The sequence below is a fragment of the Primulina eburnea genome, chromosome 17, assembly GCF_022965805.1.
Source record: "Primulina eburnea isolate SZY01 chromosome 17, ASM2296580v1, whole genome shotgun sequence".
Lineage (NCBI taxonomy): Eukaryota > Viridiplantae > Streptophyta > Magnoliopsida > Lamiales > Gesneriaceae > Primulina > Primulina eburnea.
This window is the reverse complement of record NC_133117.1, coordinates 5,860,431-5,886,453: the sequence shown is the minus strand read 5'-3', so window position 1 is coordinate 5,886,453 and position 26,023 is coordinate 5,860,431. Positions and strand designations below refer to the sequence as shown.

Genomic DNA, 26,023 nt, shown 5'->3' with positions numbered 1-26,023 from the left:
GCTTGGTCCAGGGTTGGTTGGGTGGTGGCTCGGCTCGAGGTGTCTTAATTCACTAGGAGCCTTGGGCAAAGATGGTGCATACGCAGATTTCCTGTGGCTCGGTTGAAGGGCTGTTAAACGAGCTAGGGTCTGGTTCTAGGGGCTGGGCTTTGTCATGAGGGTGCCTATGTGGGTTTAATAGGGTTTGCCTTGAGGTGGCTTGGGCGTTGCTCGAGTAAATTGAGAGATGGCTCGGGTGGTTCGATAATGAGTCAATATTTCAAATTTAATAACTAAAATTGAATCCATGGGCCCACGGGTGTGGCTCAAGACTTGGAAGGGTAGAATAAATCTTTAAAATGGTATGTTTAAAATTTGGTATCAAAATAACGAGTTTTGGATTTTTCTGGGGTTTAATCACCGTAAGAAACACCAATAAAGAATAAATTGAAAAGCCTAGTTTTATGCTTCATAAAATTAGTGAAAATTAGGTTTAAGCTTAAATAATTATTAAAATTCTAAGTTTTAAATTTGGGAATTTTATATTAAGGTTTGATTTAATTCGGGATTAAAACGCATTAATATGTCTTATTTAAAGATTTATTTAAAAGTAATCGATTTAGGCTAAAAAAAAAAGACAAAAAAATTCATGTAAGCTTAAATAATTATTTATAATAATCTCATGTTATTAAAAGTGAGAAAAATATAAACTCAAGATTTTTTACGTCCAGGGGCAAAACGATAATTTTATATTTAGGAAAATACGAAAACGTTTGACAGCGTCCTGAAGGATCATAACACATGTTAAATGATATTATATGATTTAAAATGATGATTTTGATGATAATATGTATTTTTATGATTTATGATAAAGCTGCGTAATTTATACTGTTTAAAATGCTATTTTTTGAAAGCTATCTTATTTTATGATTTTTGAAGAAAAGAAAAATATTTTAAGGATGTGAATTGACTGTGACAAAAGATATAATATATGATATATGATTTTTTTGGGATGATGTGAGGGCCAAGGCTCCAGAGAGAGCCCATATACGGGCTAAGGCCCCAAAGGACCCCGTGTATGGAAAAAGGCTCCAGAGGACCCCGACGATCGTATTTCTACGGTAGAGCCTAATGCAGACCCCCATGGACCATGTGGAGCTAAGACTACAATCGACCAAAGGATAAAAGCTAGTCACTTTCAAGGATCAAACTTCACCCAAAATGATATATGATTGAAAGATTATGATTAAAATGATTTAATGATATGTGATTTATGATGATGATTAAAGCTATTTTTAAGTGATTTTTAAAGGATTTATTTATGCTTAACGTTATTTTAAAATGATTTTACGACTTATGATTTAATTATGCTAAAATGATTTTAAATGGTTTATTTATGTTCAAAAGATTATTTTAAATAAAAATATGATTTTTAAATGCATGTGGATGTATATGTATTATTTTTTATCTATGTTTAGGACGTGTCGAGTCTTTATACTCACTAGGTTTGTATGATGCATGATTTGATGATTTTTGGAGGTGGTGACGATTGAGTCGATCGAGTGCAGCAGTACACACCCGAGGGCCTTTATGTTTCCGCACTAGCTAGATAGATTTATGATTTAAAGATTTATGTTAATGATTTTTATTAGAGATATTTTTATGCTTTAATTTATTGTTAGTGATTTTTTCAAAAGTCAATTTAGGAATTTTGTTTAGGAAATGATTTAGAATTCATTTTATGCACTTGAGATTTCATATGTTAAATTATTATGATGGTTTATTATGTTAAATTCTTGTATTCAGTAATTTAGAATTTATGATTTAATATTAGAAAAAAGAATCGAGGTCGTTTCAACCGTGCTGATCAGGCTGATCAAAATACCGCAACTGTCATGCTCAACTGATTGTTGTTTTTGTGCAATCAGTTTGGTTTTACAATTGTCAGTTTTCCTAGATAACATCCTATTTAGCCCAACTGACGTTAAATACTACTTGATACAAATTGAGTTTTTTGTTTAGTCGTTTTGGCGGTAGGTCATTCAGACCAACGAACAATGAGATATCATCAAAAAAATGAAACTCGCAGGATTCTCAGTTTAGCTAAATTTGAGTTTCAACTTTTATCTTGAGTTAGCAACTTGACACTTAAGTAAATATGTTAGAAACACAATAACAAATTTTGTTATCATCAAAACCAAGATTACTTATGTTTGTCAACCCAACATATAATAAAGTTAAGGAATATTTATCGGAAGAAACTTTAAAAAATGAAGGTTCTTACATATATCTAGCTAATTTTCCTCAATATTTGAAATTGATTTCGAAAGAGATTTTGAATGATAATAAATTGCTAGAAAAATATGTGAAGGGATATTTATGAGATTTTGGAAAGAAAATCACTCACATACCAAAGTCGTTAATTAAAGAGGTTTAACTTTATAATATAATAATAGATATTATGTGAAATTTTCATTTTTATCATATTAATTGCATGTTTTTCAGTTTTGATTATTTTTTTTTTGTTAATTTACTATCTTAATGTATTAATTTGAACTTTTTCAATGTCAAATATTATTTTTATCGGAGTGAGACATGGTGATGGAAAATGATTGTGTGATATCGAAAATGATGATATATTGAAATTGATGATGTGATATCAGATATTAGCTACATTAACACCTAAGTGAAAAATGACTAGAATTGGGTAAACGTAAAAATCAGTTGATTAAGACTGTCATTTGACATATAACATGACAACAAATAAAAAATGTGTAAATTAATAACTAAAATTATAAGTTTCCCAAATGTTGTCAACTCAAACTCAAATCAATTTGCTCTCCTTAGCTCATTTTTCCTCTGAGAATCTCTCGTCTCCCCCTTTTTCCATGGGCATACAATTACAAAGTCGGTCGATTATTAGATCTCTTTGGAAAAAAAAAATTCAAAACTTATTGATTTTTTTTATTTTTTTTTGAAAAGAAACTTATTGATTTTTTATTTTTTTTTTTTGAAAAGAACTTATTGATTTTTTAAACCTTGATAAACATATATTTTTATTATTTATATACTTGTTATATCATACTCATAGTATCTTTTTTAATTGATTTTTTTCTTTAATTCATTATATTATTTTATATAATATAACAGTGTTCTATATTTGTTATATCATACTCATAGTATCTTTTTTCTTGATTGATTTTTTTCTTTAATTCATTATATTATTTTATATAATATAACAATTTTCTGCTTCAATTGAACTGATCCAACTAAGTAACCGTTATTTTAAGGTAGAATGACTCTATCCGATTATGAAATCATTTGTTTTTATGCAAATCTGTTATTTTTTGAATTTACGAGTCTCGATTTTTGTCCGCTTTCTATGCTTTAACATATTCTCAATTATAGGATCCACCAATTGCTGGGGATCACGTCTTTTGTATTACAATCCCAGCTTTATTAAAAGATTGAGTCTCAAGACCGTCTCACGGATCATATACTCATTTTCACAATAAAAAATAGTACTCTTAGTATAAAAAATAATACTCTTTTATGGGTAATCCAAATAAGAGATCCGTCTCACAAATAATACCAATAAATAGATATTTCATCACATACTTCAAGCTATTGACTGAATTGGAAACCAATATCCCTGAATCGTAAGTTTGATTTTATGGAAAAAAACTCACAAAATTCATATGCGATGAATAAATGAAAACACTAGGCTTACGAGCGAACCAAAGAAAAAAAAAATTATACTACAATTTTGAAGTAAAACATAGAGTAAATTGAAAGATTTAAACCTGGCAAACTTAAACAGCCATAAACATTAATTAAGCCACAACAATTACTGGCTTGTAAAAATCAACACACCTAAGGGGTATTGGTCTTGATTAATGATAAAATGTGGGGTTTATTACGTCACTCTTTCTTTATTATGAAATTTTATTATAAAATCTTTAATTAGATTTTCATTTTTTTTAAAAAAAATTTAATCTAAGGGATGGGAGTACTAGAATTCGAGAATGTGTCCTGAGAATTTCAGGTGAGACCACTAGATCAAGCACCTAGGGTTGTCAAAATACAACACGACCCATAAACCCGACACGACCCAATACAAAAAATATCAGGTTCAGGTTGGGGTTTTTTGTGTTCGGGTTCGGGTTACTGCCAGGTTAGACGGGTTTCGGGTTAGGTCGAGTTGGATCACGGGTTGACCCGATTTCTTTTTTTTTTAAATATTACCTATATTTTTATATATTGTATGTTTGAACAAAATTTATTGTATATTTATATGATAAATTTTCATCATTTAATATTTATTTTTTTACTTTTTTATTTTTTTAATAATTGTTTATTTGATTTAGTAAATATACTTTTACTTTTCTACAATTAAAATTTAAAATTTAAATTGAAAATTTTGTTATTACGTGTTTAAATTTAAATATTATTATTATTTTTTATTTTTTCAAATTTTTTTCATTAAATTTTTTTAAAATAAAAAAATAAAATTCAGGTTAGACGTAGTCGTCTTCGGGTTGAAGGTTTTCGGGTTGGGTTCGGGTTCAAAAAAAATCACGGGTTGACCCGAAACCCGACCCACCCGACACGATTGACACCCCTACAAACACCCGATCTCATTAGATTTTATTTTAGGGAGAGACTATCTTTGTTATAATTGAATCATGATTTTGATTTCCTATAAAACTCAAATTATCTATGATTTCAAATCATGATTTTGATTTCAGATAGACTATAAAACCCAAATTATCTGTGATTTCAACTATATTAAACACAAATCAGTGTTATAATTGAATTTTGAACTCGAGACTATAAAACACAAATTATATGTGATTTCGATAATATTATACACATAAACCAGTTGGAAAAAACGTTATAATTGAATTTTGGACTCGAGACTATAAATCATAAATTATCTGTGATTTCGATTATATTAAACACACAAACCAGTTGAAAAAAAAAACATTATAATTGAATTTTGAACTTAGGACCATAAAACACAAATTATACATGATTTCGATTATATTAAACACATAACCCAGTTGAAAAAATAAACGTAATTGAATTTTGAACTCGATATGTATCCAACCAACACTGTAGTATCGATCAAATGGTATGTAAACAATGAACATTATACACTGTTTACATAAGGGTTAGATAAGATACAAGAACTGGTGGGTCGAGCTTCAGTTCTGCCATTACCTGTGCAACTCTGCAACACCTTACACACACCAGCACACTCCAACTGTGTGAGAAGAAAGTGACGTTTGCTATTTACTTCGACTTCTCAACTTCGTTTAAAGCTTTGGTTTCTGCCTCAACCTTTCCCCAATCACAAGCTCCTTGCAGCCTTTTCCACTGCCTTCTCTATCATTACATCAGTGCTTCAAAAAAAGCACTCTTTTTTTTCCTGCAGGTACTCGCCATTATATCTCACTTTCTCTCCTCTTTCAAAGTAAAATGCTCGTGGGTTTGTTGTTTTTTTAACTGTTTCCTCAGTAAATTCATGCAACTGCAAGTAAACGTGTACTGTAGTATCTGTGCGTGTGTGTGTTCAAAGTGTAGCTTTTGTTTCTGGCTGTTTCGGAGCTCAGTAATTATTTCTTCTGCCTTTTCGTCTTCATTTGATGCTTCTATTTTACATCTCAGTTCCATTGTTCATCTCTCTTCGCTGTGATTCATTCAACTCATTCCGGGTTTTGTCAAACCAACATGAGGAAGCATTGAGATATAAGGAAGGGGTTTGATTTTGGTGGAGAAATGGAGGGTTCAAGGGGCAACGGTTCGGTGTCGGCACTCCCGCCACCGAGGCCGAAGTCGCCGCCGGAGTATCCGGATTTGTATGGGAAGCGGCGGGAGTTGGCCAAGATTCAGATACTGGAGAGGGAAATTGGCTTTCTTGAGGTTAGTTTCTTGGCCTAAAAGTGATGTTACTTCATACTTAACTTCTACGATAAATCAGATGGTTTGTTTGGGTTCACAATGAAGTTTGAACTACGATAAATGGAAGAAAATCCTATCTTGGAAAAAATGAGTTTAAAGTCGGGTAAAAATATTTTGTTCCCTTTTGGTATGATATTGACAGTTAATTATTTGGAAAGAGAGAGGACCTTGTCATTTTGCGGTGATTCAAGGCTCCCTATGGAAAAGAGTGGTATTTGGCAGTGCGAATCATGTTTGGGAAAATAAATGTTTTCTAAATTTTGTTTTAGTGTTTCCCTTCTTGAGAGAGAAGAAGCACTATCATTATACACGTTGGTGCACGTAGACAGAAACATAAGATTGGCATTATATCAGAAATTGGACTAAGATTGAATAAAGACCATCTGGATTGAAATTGAAATTGAAATTGAAATTGAAATTGGAGTGAGTCTCATGTGAGACCGTCTCACGGATCTTAATATGTGAGACGGGTCAACTCTACTCATATTCACAATAAAAAGTAATACTTTTAGCATAAAAAGTAATACTTTTTCATGGATGACCCAAATAAGAGATCCGTCTCACAAATATGACCCGTGAGACCGTCTCACACAAGTTTTTGCCTTGAAATTGAAGTTTGATAATATATAAGATAAATATTAGATTTTCTTAGAAAAGTATAATGTAACGAGTAGAATTTATATATGAAATTAGAATAGCAGAAAAATATTTTCAACTTAATATCTGATCGAGGTTGTTAATAAAAAAAGATAAAAATTTGTGTGAGACGGTCTCACGGGTTGTATTCGTGAGACGAATCTCTTATTTGGGTCATCAATGAAAAAGTATTACTTTTTATGCTAAGAGTATTAATTTTTATTGTGAATATGGGTAGGGTTGACCCGTCTTACAGATTAAGATCCGTGAGACGGTCTCACATTCCTCTCATACAAAAATGCAGAAAGTTTTTTTTACTGAAAACTTTACGATCATACGTAGAAAATGGGTTTGGCTAAACCCAAGACCCTCCCCATGAAAAAAACTTTGACCCATTACCTGCCCCACCCCGGTTAAATATTCTTCGGACCCACCCCACCTCGAATACGAAATGGGGCCGGGTAGACCCGTGAGACCCGAATTTTTTTAAAATAAAAAAGTAATCTTTCTTCTCACATGACTGAATTATGAAACAGACAAGCCTCTAAATACAATATTGTGGAAAATTAATTCATGTCTTCGACCACACTTAATAATAATAAACAAAGTATTTTCACAACATAAAGAATTACATAAAAAAAAGAGTTACTAGCTCTCCAAAAAAATCTTGACATCCCCAAAAAAAGTCATAACATTATTTAAACAGATCAATATAAAATCAGTAAGTAGACAATATTTAAGTCTACTAAGATGAGCACCAACTATTATTCCACTATTGCTAAAAGCAGATTCAAATGCAACAGTTGACATAAAAATAGCTAAGATCATTATAGTTGAGGTGAGCTACTAAAAAAATGAAAATTAATAAAACTAAAACTCTAGAATATTTATATGCACATGTATATGGGGTGGGTATGGGGCGAGTATTATAGGACCCATGACCCGCCCCATATCCGGACAGGTCTGAAAAATTGGACCCGAGACCCACCCCAAGACCCATTTAGTATGCCCAAACCCACCCCATACATGCGGGTTCATTGTAGGTCTGGGTAAAACCCGGACCCATTGACATCCCTAATCATACGTGTGTTTCTTACTACAATAACCTGTCCGATTTTGAGTGAAAAAATTATATCTTTTTTATTATTAAAAATTTATAAAGCTAAATTTGCCAAATTTTAGTTGTCTCCGTGTGCTTCCCTTGCACATAGATATGGAGAAGCTTCGATCTTTTTTGTTTAATGATAATTTTGGGCCACGCAGGAAGAGTTGAAGTCTGCCGATGGGTTTCAACAAGCTTCAAGATCCTGTAAAGAGTATGTTATTTATTCGAAAACATGTTACGTACATATGATTTTCGAGTATCTAAACTTCATACTATTTGAAAAAATGCATTCGATTGTGTCACCTTAGCTCTTTTTATCGATGTCAATCTTGATCCCGAGCCGGAGTTAAATGACTATCTTTCGACCTGCCAGGGTTGCGGAATTCGTCACATCAAATGCAGATCCTCTGATTCCTACGTAAGAATGATGCCCAAAAGTATCGAGATTTTATTTGTGCTTTTTCAAAAACTACGAGGTTTTGTGCGAAAAATTTTACTCGGGCCATCGACGTTGCTCACACCCGAGCTCTTGCATCAGGCGTCAGCCCCTGGCAATTATTTTGTTTACATTTTATATGTTATCTTTGTGTTTTTATCTACAGAAGCAGAACCAAGGAAATTCGCAGGCCTCGTGGCTTCGGGAAATGGCTCTGGTACTTTACCTTCTTTAAATGTGAGCGTTATCCCATTTGAAGTCAAGTCATCAGTGATCAAAATTTTCGTTTTCACGCAGCGGAGTATCTTGTTTCAATGTGTCCGGGATCTGCACAACCGATCCGGAGATACCACCATGCAGCAAGTTTCCTTGCAGCGGCGGCCTATGTGTGAGCTGCCGAGTGCCTGAATTTGCTTGTGGCTCCTGCTCGAACGCAGGACGCCTTAGTATTCCCAAATTTCCTTCATGTATGACTTGCTCTTGCTCCAGTATTAAGTGTACGTATCCCAAGTGTGTCGAGGTAAACTTTTGTTCTTGCTACAAAAACTGCTGCTGGCCTAGCTACTTTTGCCATTAAAGCACATTGAAATCGTGCAACGCAATCAGTTTCTTGAATCTATACCTTCTGAACCAACAGCACTTGATCTGAGATGCACGATTTACCCAAAAATTGAAATTTATAGGATTAATTGATAGAGATTTCATTCATTGAAAACAGCGCTATCAAAGGCAGTACACTATTGCCCACCGCCCCTTTTTTTGAAAAGCGATGCCTCTGGCGTTGTTCCTAGTTGGCTCAAAATCTCGCCTAGCCGTTTTCTTAATATGATAAATATGTCAATGATTTTAAGTTTGAATTCGACATAGAAAAAAATTTTAGAAGAATATCTTGTTCCTAGTTGGCTCAAAATCTCGCCTAGCCGTTTTCTTAATATGATAAATATGTCAATGATTTTAAGTTTGAATTCGACATAGAAAAAAATTTTAGAAGAATTAGATATTTATTAGGTCTTTTGTGAGACGGTGGTTAGTCAATTCTATTTATATTTAAGATAATAAGTAATATTTTACTAGAATACTGGTTGAAAATTGATTTCTGGTATGTGATTTCAAAAGAAACATTTGCAATTATAAGCCGAAACGCGCTGTCCATGGGTAAAAACATCTACATGAAATTTTTCACCATCATGATCAGATTCTTGATAATAATAGTTGAAAGAAGACATGAACTATAATTATTCTATTTGGGCCTAATTCAGTAAATTAAAAAGCAGCAAAACTATGCCACTCAACTGTTTAATTTCACCAATACACAAGAATCCTTGCAGAATTAAATTCTGTATCTGAGGATTCTGCAGAAGGGTGGTGATGAAAAATCACATAATCTCATAATCGCGTCCAAGAGAAAGCAACCGGGCTCTTCACTAGATGCTGCGAGTTGCTCCAAGAAATGGACCCAAATGCACTTCGAGCCAGCAGGTGTGCGCCCTTCTGCGACACAAATGTCACTGTGTACCGTTTCTTATCACCAACATTTGGAAAAACGAGAGTCGATGGTTTCACAGTAACTGAAACCATAGAGGGTGCATCCACAGAAACTGTGTAAACAGAACCTGCAGCTCCCACATTGGTCAGTTCCCGGGTGTATCGAACTACCCTCGACTTCCTAAACAACACCGAGAATGAGGGATAGTTGAGCTGGCCAGGGTCGCGAAATTTCCTGGCACAAGTGACGTTTGGACGCTTTGCAAATATCTGCACCATCGAAACAGAGTAATCCAAGGAACAGAGGAATGATATGTAATCTTCTGGTGTGGCATCGTACACGAGCCCTGGAGATAGGGCCTTCTGGGGATCAACATGACCAGCTCCATATGCCCACGGAGTTGAAAGCGAGTAGTCGGCAGCATCGCGCAGAGGAGAGTTGCTGTTGTCGAGCGTGTAGGCCGTTGTCATCAGAGAGGATTTGATGGCACTCGGGCTCCAGTCGGGATGCGCTGCTTTCAATAATGCAGCTAGTCCACTTATGTGGGGGCAAGACATGGATGTACCTGCCCATTATCATCAACGTTATCATTACCAATTCCGAAATATACCAATCATATGTTTTGGAATAAGTTCAGGGATGTTCGTTCCACGCATCGGCACCAACTATGGCCGGTGAGATAACTGGAGGTGGGGGATGAGTTGGATTGCTCAAAAAACTTTGGGGGAGCAAAAATTCAAAAATCATACAGCGAAAGATACAATCACCTTTGCAGACACGCTTTTCAAGAATAATGTGAAAACTCTACTATTAGCAGAAAACGAGGACCATCCTTTTCAAAAATCCACCAACACCTCTTTACAGCTCATTCTACTCTATGATATAGATTCGTTTATCCAATAGTGTCGAACAACCCACAAATTATTTGTCATCATCCACATTGGTAATTATTATTATGATAATTCAAATTCTATCCATAAGTACCTGTCTAAGGAATACTTATATCAGTTAATAATTCAAAACAAAGCCCGCCCACGATCTTTATAAGCATGCCCAAACACATAGAGTGGCTGGCTTTCTCTTACCAACTTGGAATAATAAATTATTGCACGTACTTTAGGAATGTGAACACAACTTTTCCAAGAAAGTATATGTCACGAGCTTTTCATAACCTAAGGTTATAAAAAACGTGAAGCCAGGGAAATCATTGTTTTTTAGTGGTGCTTTACGACTAATCTTTTTTTTTTAACAATTGTGTAACTACCGATTTTATGGGAAAGAAATGAAAAATAATTGAAATGTAGCCGTTAAAGAATTGATTCTTACCAGACATGATGTTGAACATGGTCTTCCTCTTGTCCTTCTCAAGCCCCGTGGGCCCCACGGCCTGAGACCAACCTGCCAAGATATTCACGCCAGGCCCGATCACATCTGGCTTCAGGATCTCCGGAGTCACCATGTTGGGCCCTCTCGAGCTGAACGCCGCCACCACCGGCGACGGCTTCACGTCCACCACCGTCCCTCCGAAGCTTAACACCGCCCTCGGATTCCTCTCCGTCTGCACGTACTGCCTCATCATGTCGCCCACTTTCCTCCCCACCGCCATCGCGGGTAACAAGTGGCTGTCCGCCACAAGCTCCTCCCCATTCGCCGCTGTGTTCGCCAGTATCATTCCTATCCCACCTGCGTCTCTCACTACTGAACCCTTCTCCACCCGAGCGCTGATCCCTCTGTCGCAAAGCACCACCTTTCCACGCACCGTTGATGAGTCCAGAGAACCAGGCAAGCACAAATTGCTGGAGCCATTGCTGCCTTTATCGTAGACCAATTCCACTAAACTATGCCCCATTCCTCTTCCACTGTACAATGACACCCCTGTATATTTCTGTCCATTGCCAAATGTGGCAAAAGCTGGGAAATCCCTGTCAATTGTGCCAGCTCCGACAGTCATGATCCACGGCGCAACATTTGCAAGAGAAGCTTTTGCAGGACCGCTGTTTCCTGCCGAGCATGAGACTAAAATACCTTTCTCCATGGCTGCGAAGGCACCAATAGCAATGGTGTCGCGGAAGTACGTTGCAGATCCGCCGCCCAGAGACAGAGACAGCACATTAACCCCATCGAGGATAGCACGGTCCATTGCAGCAAGTATGTCGGAACCAAGACAACCCGATTTCCAACACACTTTGTAGGTCGCCAATCGGGCATGAGTCGCCATCCCGCGGGCGTTTCCTCTGGCATAACCCAAGAGGCTAGAGTTGTCCACCTGAGACCCGGCTGCAGTGCTCGCTGTATGTGTACCATGGCCATCGTTATCGCGTGGGGACGGAGATTCCTTCTCCCCGGCTGACATGTCGTATCCTTTGGAGAAGAACCGAGCACCAATTAACTTCTTGTTACAGTGGATTTTAGGATCAAAATCAGCCGCCGCCTCGCACTCACCGCGCCACCTCGCCGGCACATCAGACATTGTTTCGTCGCTGAAAGACTTGGATTCCGGCCACACCCCGGTATCGAGAACCCCGATAACAACATCTTTCGAGGCCTGATTCAGTTCATGCAGGTTGTGCCCAGCCCACGTGACGGAATCATCTCCCAAACCCAGAAATTCCGGAGTACGCGTGGTGTGAAGAGTGTAAATTTCGTCTTCAAAAACTCCAAGAACCGAATCCGACTGGCTGAGGAACTTCGCCTCCTCCGGCGAAAGCACGGCTGCGAAACCGTGATAAGCGGACTCGTAGACGTACAGAAGCGAATCTGGGTCGCCGGAAGTGAGCGACTGGAAATGGTCAGCATACCATTCACTGTGCGTGGCATACGATGCGGGCTTTTGGTAGTGCTTCATGTGGACAATGTAGGTTTTCTTGGAGGAAGCTAAAAGGATGCATGCTTGAAGAACAACGGCAACGGCGGAGAACCAAATTACAGGCTTAAACGCCATAGTTACAGAATCAAAGAGATTAAATGCTCATATATATATATAGAGTGTGTAGTTTGGTAGAGAGAGTCGGAACAGACTGTCAGAGGATGCAAGAAGATGGACTGGTGTCGGGATTATAAGCAGGGAGTGTGTTGTGTTAAGGCTTGAATTTCCTGTTTATTACGATAATGACACTGCGAACTTATCCGCGTGTGGGGTGGGTGGTTTTCGTGTACGTGCAGTGGGATTATTGTGTGGAGCCGGTGAACATAAGAAGTAGGTCTAAGAAATTTCAGATTTAATCTGAACAGTAGATTTCCATTTTTTGTTTTTTTTTTAAAAAAAATTGCGGGTTGTGACAAAAACGAATTCATCTTGATTCTATGTAACCACATTTATTTTTTTAAAAATTATATTACCACGTGTATTAAGTCTTAATATAAATTACGTTATTATATAATATAATTTATTAAAAAATTATAATTATTTTTTGTGTTTTTTTCTTAAAATTTTTAGATTGTATTGGAATTATAAATTTGATTTGAGAATTAAATAAAGAATGTGTCTCATGTGAGACCGTCTCACGAATATTAATCTGTGAGACGGGTCAACTCTACCCATATTCACAATAAAAAGTAATACTCTTAGCATAAAAAGTAATACTTTTTCATGGATGACCCAAATAAGAGATCCGTCTCACAAATAAGATCCGTGAGACCGTCTCACACAAGTTTTTGCTTTAAATAAAAGGATTTCAAACAACTTTTTTTTTTTTGAAACCCTCCACGATTGCTATGAAATTGTATATCTTGATACCTAATATAGGACAAAAACTTGTGTGAGACGGTCTCACGGATCGTATTTGTGAGACAGATCTCTTATTTGGGTCATCCATGAAAAAGTATTACTTTTTATGTTAAGAATATTATTTTTTATTGTGAATATATGTAAGGTTAAACCGTCTCACAGATTAAGATCCGTGAGACAGTCTCATATGAGACCCACTCCTAGTATAGTAGAAATCCACTTGAATTTGGTTCATTCAAACATATAAAAAAATTGAAATTTATCCTTTCAAATTCATTCATTCAAATAAAATTTAAGAGTTTATCTATGTTCTTCTTCTCAATTATATCTTATAAATATATAATTGTTATATTCTATTAAATAAAGGTTTAAAAAATTAATATGATTAATAATTATTAGTTGTAATAAATGTTTTTTGAAAAATTGGAAGAAAAATTAAAATACTAAAGATTATTATTAATATATGGACATTTTATTAGGAAGGACACATGAAAACACATCAAGACAAGAGACAAAAATAGTTATCATGTGATGTTCTTTCTTTTTTACTAAAATACACCTTCTGGATAGAACAGAATAATAAAATGAAATTTGGTTCAAATAAAAATACAAAAATTTACTTAAAATCGTCTCATTGTTCAATTTTGTGATACAAATTTCGGATACGGTCTGTGAAAATATTATTATTTTTATTTCAAAAATATTATTTTTCACTATATGGACTGAGTTACCTCTTCTCACGTTTTATCTATTCAATAATTAACTACTTTAATCTCATTATATTTCACGTAATAACTTATTTTATATTAAAATCTAATATACGATTATACATCGCATGTGAAGGTTTAATTGCAATATAGTAAATTAATGGAATGGTAATACATAAGCATTACGAAATTTAGATGTTTTTAAAAAATTGTATTGAATGAGATTGCTGGCTATGTGGGAAAATTAAGTAAATCATCCTATAATTTGCTGAAACTAATTAGTTTCAGAGTAGGTCTCATGTGAGACTGTCTCACGGATCTTAATCTGTTAAACGGGTTAACTCTACCCATATTCACAATAAAAATAATATTCTTAGAATAAAAAATAATATTTTTTCATGGATGACCCAAATAAGATATCGGTCTCACAAATACGACCCGTGAAACCGTTTCACACAAGTTTTTGTCTCAGTTTCATGACAGAAGATGTTGTGCTAGCTTTTTATTTTATTTTATTTTATATATATATATATATATATATATATATATATATATATTAACTTTTTTTTATTGTTTTTATTTAAAACTTTGACACATATATAGTTAAAAAAAATGAAACTTAAGAAAACAAATAAAAAATTAGAGTTGAAGTTTCTTTATAATTTTAACAAATAATACTCTACAGTAGCAATATATATTTCCCGTGGAAGAACTTGAAATTTAGTACACAAAAATCCCAAGAAACGTGAGAGAGTATCTCATAAAGAACCCCCTCGAGTGTACAAATTTATTTCACATGCACCAACTAATTGTGACAACTACTTCAAACAAAACTCAGTAATTAGGTATTTAAATCCAACAAATAAATAAATAAAAAGCCTTCTTCAAGTCTTCTCCAAGGGTTTATTACCTCATTTTGACCTACTTTTTGTTTCTTTTTTCGTGTGTGCTCTAATTTATCTCGCAGTAGAAAATGAAGTACAAACAATATTCACCTCTGATAAAAATTCTAGAAAACGAAGGACCAGGCGCTTGTCGTTTTACCAAAAGCTATAGCCAGTAGTAATTGTGCAACTCAAATCTTTTAAACCACACAGCAGCTCAAGCACCACGGTTCGATCACTCTACCAAGAAGAGACAGTTATTGCACCCAACAATCTCTCTTCCAATAATTACACTCCTTGCAATCAATGGGAATCGAACACGTGACATTGGCTCTGATACCAATTGTAGGACCGAGCGCTTGACGCTTTACCAAAAGCTATAGCTGGTGGTAATTGTGCAACTCAAATCTTTTAAACCGCACAGCATCTCAAGCACCACGATTCGATCGCTCTGCTAAACATGGACAATTATTGCACCTAACATTTCTTAGAGTAGGTCTCATGTGAGACCGTCTCACGGATCTTAATCTGTGAGACGGGTCAACCCTACCCATATTCACAATAAGAAGTAATACTCTTAGCATAAAAAATTATACTTTTTCATTGATGACCCAAATAAGAGATCCGTCTCACAACTACGACCCGTGAGACCGTCTCACACAAGTTTTTGTCCATTTCTTAAGTCTCAAATCGAATATATAAGGTTATTTGTTTTTCTACAAAAAGTAATCTGTTTTTAAAATAATTTAAGTCAACTATTTTGGTAAAACGATAACAAAACAAATTGGTTGATATAGGAAAATAGTTACTATAGAAATTTATTATATTGTCATGTTTGCTCGGAGTTCGGACGTGACATTTATAGCTTTCATTTTAATATCAACTGCGTGTATGCTTCCTCGAGGCATTCAAGTATGCATGCAATTCTAAGATTTATTATTATTATTATTATTATTATTATTATTATTATTATTATTATTATTTCAAAAATAAGGTTTAATTTCCCCAGTCCCTTCTTATAACTATCAACGAACCACATTCGTACTCGAAGATAATAAAAGTCCTATTAATTATTGACAATTATGAAGAGTCGTTATAATAAATGGTAAAATGTAGGTGCATTATTATGCAATATAAAAAAAATTCAAATTCAATTTAAAAAAATAAAATGTTGAATCTAAATTAAGATTCGATAATAATGAATATATACCATAGTGTATTGTAGATAAACTCGTAAGATCATTTTTGGGGTGCAGTAATTGTTCTTACTGAAAGAACGATCGAACCGTGATGCTTGCGCTGCTGTACGGTTACAACGTTTCCACCGACTATAGTTTTTGGTAAAACAACAAATGCTCAGCCCTTACAATTGATAGTAGAGTCAATGTCATGGGTGTGATTCTCATTGATTGATAGGAATGTAACTATTATGACGTAGATGGTTATGATGCAATAATTATCTCTGTTGAGAGAGCGATCGAACTGTGATGTTTGCGCTGATGTACGGTTTAACAGACTTGAGTCGCATCTTTAACAGATATAGATTTTGGTAAAACGAAAAGCGTTTGTCCTACAATCAACCATGACATAGGCTACTGAAAGAGGAAAATGCGAACAATAGCAGAAGAAAAGATGGCCGATTTGTCGATCCAACGAAGAACTGGGAAGAAATCAATGAGTAAACGGGAAAAAAATCATCGATGGAGCAACATAAAATTTCTCCTGATACCATATTGTATTGTAGGGAAATTGCTTCTCTTGTATTCAATAACCTGAATCAATCTATTTACAAAGCTCATGAAAATTTTCTCCTGATACTAACTAAACATAGATGACGTGGCTAACTAACACTAAACTGAAACTGTACGAGTAACTAGAAATGAATTATCCAAGAATAGACATGTTCAACAAAAGGTTAATATGAATCACACACTGACCGCCATCCCTTATTCCAGACTCGAGATTGAACGATTGTACAATGAGTCTTTATAACAATTGCTTTATATTTGTATCGTTTTACGAAAATCGTTAATTCAAGTTTTTATATATGATATTATTGTGACTCGTTATAAATCATTTCAAACTTTCATTTTTAACTAAAAATGAGGCAGATGTATCACACTCACACATTAATTTCAAGAAAATATGATAGTGATTACAGTCGATGATTAAAGAAATCAAGATTCTTGAGCCTGCAATATGCGATTGATGATTTTTATCAACTATTGCTACAATTTTATTTCAAGGGCCGAGGTTTGTTAAAAACTTTGTTATTTTTTTCATTTTTTGGTCACTTTATTTCTTTATAAACATACATATTTGTCAAGTGAGCTTGAAAACTATATACTGTAATGAATCTGAAATAACAAGCCATGATTTAGAAAAATGGTGATTAAATGAGCAAGTTTGCATTCTGGTCGATTCTTGGTTGCATTGATTTCTGTAAATATTCGAATGTATCCTTGTACATTTTGAGAATTTCTACTAAAAATTGGAAAAAATAATAGTTTGCAAAATGTTTTCACGCTATTTCTACAGAGAAACAAATATGTAATTCTCCAATAAAATGATAGCCAACCCATTGACAGGGTTATTCCATAAGGTCATCCGGGGCTCATTCTAGCCTGGCGGTCGACTTGCCCAATATCTGTTATAATGTTGATTATGAGAATTGTGCCGGTCGACCGGACTCCAACCTAACTATTCATGCTTGTTCAGCCAATATAGAGTCCATAATCCGAGATTCCGAGCCGAGCTCTTCAGGAGGCCTTGGCCGACTCATTACGCATCAGGCGGGCTCGACCTAACTATATATGCTTGTATCCTTGTACATTTTGAGAATTTCTACTAAAATTAGAAAAATAATGTGATATCTATTGTTCTAGATGGTAAAAATTAAATATTTAAAATTAATTTATAATAGACTATAATAGACTTCTATAGTAACTTGGAACAATTATTTTCATAAAGCGATGACGAATATGAAGTAGTTGGTTATAGGAGCTCAATGTGCATTCACGCAGGCCCGAGCTTGGGGCGTGACATAATGGTATCAGAGACGGTCACCAGCAATGAACGCCGAGAAATAAATGTTATGTGGGGCAAAGTGCTACGTGTATGGGGGCCACCTTTAGATTCTCGGTACTGGTAGATCGAGGGGTCAGACCGCAACGAGGATGTCGCGTTCTGAAATAAGGATGATTGTGATACCTCTTGTCCCGCATGGTAAAAATTAAAGATTTTAAATGATTTTATAATAGACTACAATAGACTTCTATAGCAACTTGAATTAATCATTTTCGTAAAACGATGACGAATACGAAGTAGTTGCTATAAGAGTTCATTGTACGGTCACACAGACCCAAGCTCGGGGCGTGATAATATATGTTTGCAAAATGTTTTTGCCTTTTTTGCAGAGAACAAAATATGTAATTCCAGCCCCTAGCCCAATAATTAAAAATGGTAATCTATATATCTATTTGAATCCAAAACTATGATAAATTAACCAAGTCACTCATTGTGAAAGTCCGATTAACAGACAAAAAAACTACGAGCAAAATCATTGATATTTACTAGATAGCGATTACTTTATAATTTCTAAACTCAATAAAAATTATGTGAATAAAAGAAATGGAAGGCATGATCACAAATAACAAGTCAAGAAAAAGAATACACAACATAAAATTAATAAAACCATTACTTCTCAGCTAGGGAAGCGGAGTAGCATAAAATGTGATCGTCGATGTTTTGAACTCGAATTCATGAAATTTTACGAATTAACCAGATTTAGCTCGATTTAATTACTCGATGCAATATGAAAATTAAAAATAGAACTAGATGGACAAGTTAACGGATGGGGGAAAATGACTACTTCCATTAGAAATCATGTGTGTCATGAAGTCCGTTTCTATGACAAGACACTAATAAAATAAGGAAAGAGAAAAAGCCTCGTCATCTTCCGTATGCAAAAAATGCAGCATGTGAACGTTGTTTATACTCGAGCTCAGATATATAATGAAAACCGAGTGTGTTTACACTCCGTTTTGAAAATCGCTTGTACAACACGTGGGATCGGATCATGTCGACTCTTTTTCAACAACTAGGTACACCTTTATGCGATTTTTTCTGATATTTTCATGTTTACAAATGATTTTAAGAAAAGGAGTCCATTCCGAATAACAAATTTGAGATTTTATTTGTCATTTGTTCAGAAAATAGAACACTTATTTAAAAATATATTGAGTTGATAGTTATTAAGATTTTGAACCATTAATGAATTATGAAACTAGAAGAAAGATTGAACCAAAACTGAAAATTGAGAGCAGTTCGGGGTCCTAAATGACAATATCATGCATGATAAAGATAAGAAGATATTATTAGAATTCAAGTGAATTGGTTATGGGCTGGCCCAAAACACCGTTTCTTGCCCATAGCTAAATCAAACAATGGTGTCATTGTTAATAAATTGCATTTTTTTAAAGTCAAATTGTCAATTGAAAAATGACAAAAACTTGTTTGAGACGGTCTCACGGTTCTATTTTGTGAGACGGATCTCTTATTTGAGTCATCCATGAGAAAGTATTACTTTTTATGTTAAGAGTATTACTTTTTATTGTGAATATCGGTAGGGTTGACATGTCTCACAGATAAAGATTCATGAGACCGTCTCACGAGAGACATACTCTTGAAAAATAGGATAAATTTTATTTAATCAATAATAACTTTGATTTATCTATGGATTCTTTTATTTATATATGGATTTTTTTGTGATATTTGTTTGTTTCAAATTCTTTATTTTTGGGCTAAAAATGCTAATTATTATTCATTGCAATGTTTCATCGATAATGTTATTTTAATTTAGTGTGACTTGATATATTTGGCTCTCTCGTCGTGTCGTCCCATACAAAATGAAAATTAATTTATATTTTTGTATTTTTCTTATATATTTTCATCGGCACAAAAAAAATTCACATCTTTTTACACTTGAACAAAGTGAGACTTGCATGGCAAACCTATAATCATACACCTAAAATTCAAATTCACACTTTTTAAGGTTAAGGTTGTTTGTCGCAAAAGTAGTTGACGCTCATAATTGGTCCAAGAAGGAACGAAACCAGAAAATAGAGGTTGAGAGGACAAATTTTTTAAAAATATTTCAGGAGTGACAAGAGAAAAGAATAGGAGAAAATGTGAAAAAAAACATAATTATTATTAGACCTCTAGTTAATAAAATTTAAAAATTGAGGGGCGAGGTCGAACCCACCCCACCCCAGCCCCACCCCACCTTGGTGTTTAATGTTTATAACATTGGTTATTAATTCAACCATAAAAGGTAAAAGGTAAAAAAAAAACGAATTGGTTAAGCGTGCACACTACCAATCGACGTGACTTTTGTGCTGCCTGTTTTACCTCTTACCTAAAAATTGCATGAATTATATACCGGAAGTTGGTCTTCAGTTTCCAACCGTTGATTTTTTTTGTGTTCAGTCCCTGAGTATTTTGTTAGTACCACATTTTCACACGAAGTGTACCACATTTTATATGACATAGCACCACAATTTTGTGGGTAGAGAGTGAACCTAAAGAAATATTTTGATTGGAGATTTTTCACCAACTTCCCCAATTATATAACAAATAGATTGATTTCTTTTTTTCTAAAAACAAATTACAAATAGATGGCTTCTTGAAATAATGGGATATATATATATATTTTTAAATATATAATATTTTCTCATAAAAATAACTAAAGATTATTATATTTTTTAGGTTATACTTAAAATGTGAAACAAAAAAAAATCAATGAGTTGAAACCCTGCATATTTTGTTATGGTTCAAATGTAATACAAAATTTAACAAATTAAATACCAAGTGTTTATAAATTTATTGCTACAATCCTATACCGGTTTTTTTTCGTGTGCTCGTGTGTTAGGTTATAAACTTAATAGAGGTATTATCCCAAAATGTTTGTTTGTTGGGTGGTGTAACTTCATTGAGTTTATAAGTCACTCTTTATTAGTTTACTATATCGACGTTAACTTATAACATTGTGTGCACATATATATTCAATCCATTTTAGTAAAATCTTGTGTGAAAAATGTCTAAAGTTGTTGGAAAAATGGACTCTATACATATTTAGAATCGAAAAAACCTTCAACATGGATGAAATAATAAAGAAAAATTATTTTCTATTATATTAAATATTTTTTCGACTATGGTTAATCAGTTCTCCATGTAATAAATATCATGGATAGACATTTTAAAATCACAGAACAAAAGTCAGAAAAGTTGTTTATGTCTATTTTTATCAGCCGTTGGTTTTAATTAAAAGTATGCCTCATAAGAGACGATTTTACGAATATTTATCTATGAGACGAGTTAACCCTACCGATATTCACAATATAAAGTAATATTCTTGGCATAAAAAGTAATATTTTTTCATAGATGACCCAACCGTCTCACAAAATACGATCCGAAAGACCATCTCGAACAAGTTTTTACCTTTAATTAATTGTAATTGATTATTTGATGATATTATTGAATTATTTATAATTACTTATTATAACGATTGATTGTACTATATATGTAGAAACAAATATGAATGTAGCCCCTCAAAAAAAAAAAGAATTTGCCAAAATTAAATTATATCATTTTATTAAAAAAAACAAAAGAAGCTAAAGGGGAAGATAGTAACATTAAACATTCCATTGAATTCAACCTTGAATTTAATGAACAGGAGAGATGGCTATAAATTCTGTACCAGGTCACGGAATTTTAAATAATTGTTTGTTTTAATTGGAAAAAATTATTAAATTCTGACAGAAAATTTGGAAAAAATAAAGGGTTAGATGCATGTGAAAATTGAAGGTGCCCAAAACTTTACAAACTTTATCATGATGGATGAAAACTTTTATTACCTTTAAATAACATGTAATGATATCAATAAATATTAAACACTGTCACTCCGACTTTTAATTGATTTCCTTTTTTTCAAAAAAAATAAAAGTGTTAATTGATAAGTTCTCTTGTGAAATCTGCAGATCTCCAAAAATTTCTTAGGAAAAAAATATTTATTAGCTATTGTATTTTCAAAATTTGAATTATATATATATATATATATATGTTATAAAAAAATATACATATTCTTGTTTGTTGTTTGAGAATTTGAATTTTTTTAGTTAGTATATATTGATTAAAAAAATAAATCATATGTTTTCAATTTCATGCAAGAATCAATAAAATCATGATTCAATAGTTGGTGTGGTGAATGAAGATGAGTAAATGTTGAGTAAATAGTCAACACTGTCAGCTTTTCCTAAAGAAAATGCCTGAAAAAGAGCTCCTCCATCTCCTTTTCAAAATTTCCATACATTTTTCTTTCTTCTTCCTTGTGTCTTTTTCTTATTTGCCTCATTAATGGCGGCTCTGAAGCTTCTTCTCATGTTCTGCATTTCGATTCTCCTCACTCTCACTGAGTCTACTTCAGATGTCGAGTTGCTTTTGCAGAAGATTAAGCCTTCACTGCAAGGAACTGGAGAGAACTTGCTGTTACAATCTTGGAATACCACTGTTCCGCTCTGCCAGTGGAGAGGCCTCAAATGGGCTTTTACCAACGGTTCTTCTTTACTTTGCACAGACCTCTCTTCACCACAATGGACTAGTGTTGCATTATACAAAGACCCTTTTCTGCATCTAGTTTCCCTTCAGCTTCCATCTGCTAATCTCTCTGGTACTATTCCTAGGGAGATTGGGGAGTTTACGAATCTACAAAGTTTATATCTTAGTGTGAATTCAATATCTGGGGTCATCCCGTTAGAGCTTGGTTACAGTTCTTCTCTGTCGGATATTGATTTGAGTTACAATTTGCTCAGAGGGTCATTGCCAACCTCGATTTGGAACCTGTGTGACCGCCTCGATTTTCTTAGGCTTCATGGTAATGCTCTCTCCGGTTCTCTGCCGGAGCCTGCATTGCCTGATGCCACTTGCAAGAACTTGCAGTTTCTTGATTTGGGGAAGAATGTGTTTACTGGGAGTTTCCCACAGTTCGTTACTGGTTTTCTTGGGCTTAAACTGCTTGATCTTGGGGACAATATGTTTTCTGGTGGAATTCCAGAGGGTGTGACTGGGCTAAAGCTGGAAAAATTGAATCTTTCTCACAATAATTTCACAGGGGTTTTGCCAAACTTTGGGGGATCGAAGTTTGGTGTGGAGGTTTTTGAAGGGAACGGTCCAGGTCTTTGTGGGCCACCTCTGAGGAAATGTGGTGGAAGCTCAGGATTGAGTTCTGGTGCAATAGCTGGGATAGTTATTGGTTTGATGACCGGTACCGTGGTGTTGGTTTCGTTGTTGATTGGATATTTTCAAGGAAAGAGAAGGAATTTGGATGAAGAGGATGAGGAGTTTGACGATGGGGAGGATGAAGAAATTGGCAATGGCGGTGATGCTGGCGGTGATGGAAAATTGGTTTTGTTTCAGGGTGGTGAGCATTTAACTTTGGAAGATGTGTTGAATGCTACAGGGCAAGTAATGGAGAAGACAAGTTATGGGACAGTGTACAAGGCCAAGTTAGCAGATGGAGGAACAATTGCTTTAAGGTTGTTGAGAGAAGGGAGTTGTGAAGATAAGAGTTCTTGTTTGCCGGTGATCAAGCAGTTGGGGCGGGTTCGACACGAGAATTTGATTCCTTTGAGAGCTTTCTATCAGGGGAAAAGAGGGGAGAAGCTTCTCATTTATGATTATCTGCCTAACAAAACCCTTTCTGATCTCCTACATGGTATGTTTCATGATTCGATCTTTGCTTCAAAACAGAACTACATATGCTTCATATTGGATGTTGGTTAAAATGCAGTATGTGTATATTTGTAAGTAGACTCCATTTACATTGTGATTAACAGTGATATAATGATGGTTATGTATGGTTTATATTTGCGCCAAGAATAGGTAAAAATTATTTAGAATTCAATTAATGATGTTATGTTATGTGAATCGAATCTTGCGTGATTAGTTTGAGGATTGAACTTCAACCAATTTTGTAGAGGCCCGCAGTGGTGAGATTTTCATGAAAAGCAAAATCAAGAATGTGATGACTGTTAGAGTAATTCTTCATCAGAAGTGATACAACAAATATCTTCTTGTTTCATTTTAATGTGGCCGCAACGCCAATTCTCGACTCATATCAAGATTTGATGGCTCATAAACAAAAGTCTGGGGAACTTGTATTTCGGTGTTCGCCTGGTTATACTTTTCTTTGAGTAATGTTTGATATCCTGCATAGGCCATGATAGTACTCAGCTTGTAACCAGAGCTATTTATGTGGGTAGGTTCTCAAATGTATTAACACTGTTATTGCTAAGATATTGTTGATGATTAATTGATTGAAAATTTTCAACTAATTTCTAATATTTGCATCACTGGCTTATGTTTAGAATCTAGGGTAGGGAAGCCGGCCCTAAATTGGGCTAGGAGACACAAGATTGCACTGGGAATCGCCAGAGGATTAAGTCATCTTCATGGCCTCGAAACACCAGTAACTCATGGCAATGTGAGATCGAAAACTGTTCTGGTAGATGACTTCTTCGTGGCGAGGCTTAACGAGTTTGGACTGGAAAAGATAATGGTTGCAGCTGTGTCAGATGAGATAGTAGCACTAGCTAAAGCAGATGGTTACAAGCCACCAGAACTCCAGAAGATGAAGAAATGCAATTCAAGAACCGATGTTTTTGCATTTGGGATACTACTTCTCGAGATTTTGTTGGGAAAAAAGCCAGGGAAGAATGCAAGAAACGGTGATTTTGTCGACTTACCTTCACTAGTGAAAGTAGCAGTTTTGGAAGAAACGACCATGGAGGTTTTCGATGTGGAACTCTTAAAGGGTGTGAGAAATCCGATGGAAGAAGGGTTGGTTCAGGCGTTGAAGCTTGCGATGGGATGCTGCGCTCCCGTTTCCACTGTTAGGCCTACGATGGAAGAGGTCGTGAGGCAGTTAGAGGAGAACAGACCGAGGACTCGGTCTGCTTTGTTCAGCCCGGCAGAAACTAGAAGTGGGAGCGTTACTCCCTTCTGAGCTTTAGCTCTTTTCATTGAATTTTGAATTGCATCAAGTGCTGTTTCATGTAGTTGGGATATCAAAGCTAATGTTCTCGAGTTTCTTATGTTGGTTCTTTATTGTATTGATGCTACATTAATATCATAGGTAAAAATATTAGTGAGAAGGCCGATGTCTTATAGCCCAAGTTTAAGACGAGTTTCGAGTTCGTGACCCAGTTGTAGCAAACTACTCATTGCCCCAAAAAAAGAAGTAAAAAATGATTGCATGTTACTTAACAATATACAAAAACTCCTATGAGTGAGTCTCATGTGAGACCGTCTCACGGATCTTAATTTGTGAGACGAATCAATCCTACTCATATTCACAATAAAAAGTAATATTCTTAGCATAAAAAATAATACTTTTTCATGGATAACCCAAATAAGAGATCCGTCTCACAAATACGACCCGTGAGACCGTCTCACACAAGTTTTTGCCAACTCCTGTAATACATGTTGGGATATTTGGTGACTCACAAATTGTCAAATAGACAGAATATACCAAGGGTTGGTTACTGGTTGTTATGGGCCGCAACTATAAGTCAATTAGTTGCGGGCTTGGGTCGTATATTCCGCTGAACAGCTTGGAGTAACCGGAGCATTGGAAACTCAGGGCTATACATATATAGTTGGACTCAGAGGCTGAGAAAAACAAGGAAAAGAGGAGTCAATAATCTCCATCGTGATCACTTGACAGAGAACAGAGAATACACGACACAAAGAGAGAGAGAGTCGAAGTGGTTAAAGGGATATAATCTCAATTGTGATTCGGTCTTTGTTCTCTCGGTTCTGTATTTGTAACTCTTTTTCGAATTAATAACAAAGAAGGTGGTTGTGTTCTTCCGTGAATGTAGGCTATTCAAAGTCGAACAACATAACTCAATCGTATTCTTGTTGTGTTTTTCATAATCTTGATTTGTACTGAATGCTTGTCTGAGCGTGTTGTGATTCTTGATTGATTATTTCTAAAAATTTGGCGCCATATGTGGGAAACGAAGCCACGACCACCAGAGATC

At 34.9% G+C, this 26,023-nt stretch overlaps 3 protein-coding genes across 3 annotated transcripts; 2 read left to right on the top strand and 1 right to left on the bottom strand.

Moving 5' to 3' along the window:
* The first annotated feature begins 5,163 nt into the window (after positions 1-5,163).
* On the top strand, positions 5,164-8,860 carry LOC140818419 (uncharacterized). Its single transcript, XM_073178362.1, has 5 exons — positions 5,164-5,904; positions 7,843-7,895; positions 8,058-8,102; positions 8,287-8,337; positions 8,418-8,860. The coding sequence occupies exons 1-5, from the start codon at positions 5,761-5,763 to the stop codon at positions 8,695-8,697; spliced, it is 573 nt and encodes a 190-aa protein (XP_073034463.1). The 5' UTR covers positions 5,164-5,760; the 3' UTR covers positions 8,698-8,860.
* Positions 8,861-9,345: 485 nt separating this feature from the next.
* On the bottom strand, positions 9,346-12,644 carry LOC140817731 (subtilisin-like protease SBT1.8). The gene is made up of 2 exons (XM_073177481.1): positions 10,933-12,644; positions 9,346-10,171 (listed from the first exon to the last, which is right to left on the bottom strand). The coding sequence occupies exons 1-2, from the start codon at positions 12,545-12,547 to the stop codon at positions 9,507-9,509; spliced, it is 2,280 nt and encodes a 759-aa protein (XP_073033582.1). The 5' UTR covers positions 12,548-12,644; the 3' UTR covers positions 9,346-9,506.
* Positions 12,645-22,190: 9,546 nt separating this feature from the next.
* LOC140818451 (putative kinase-like protein TMKL1) lies at positions 22,191-25,090 on the top strand. The gene is made up of 2 exons (XM_073178404.1): positions 22,191-23,694; positions 24,347-25,090. The coding sequence occupies exons 1-2, from the start codon at positions 22,338-22,340 to the stop codon at positions 24,982-24,984; spliced, it is 1,995 nt and encodes a 664-aa protein (XP_073034505.1). The 5' UTR covers positions 22,191-22,337; the 3' UTR covers positions 24,985-25,090.
* Positions 25,091-26,023: the final 933 nt, after the last annotated feature.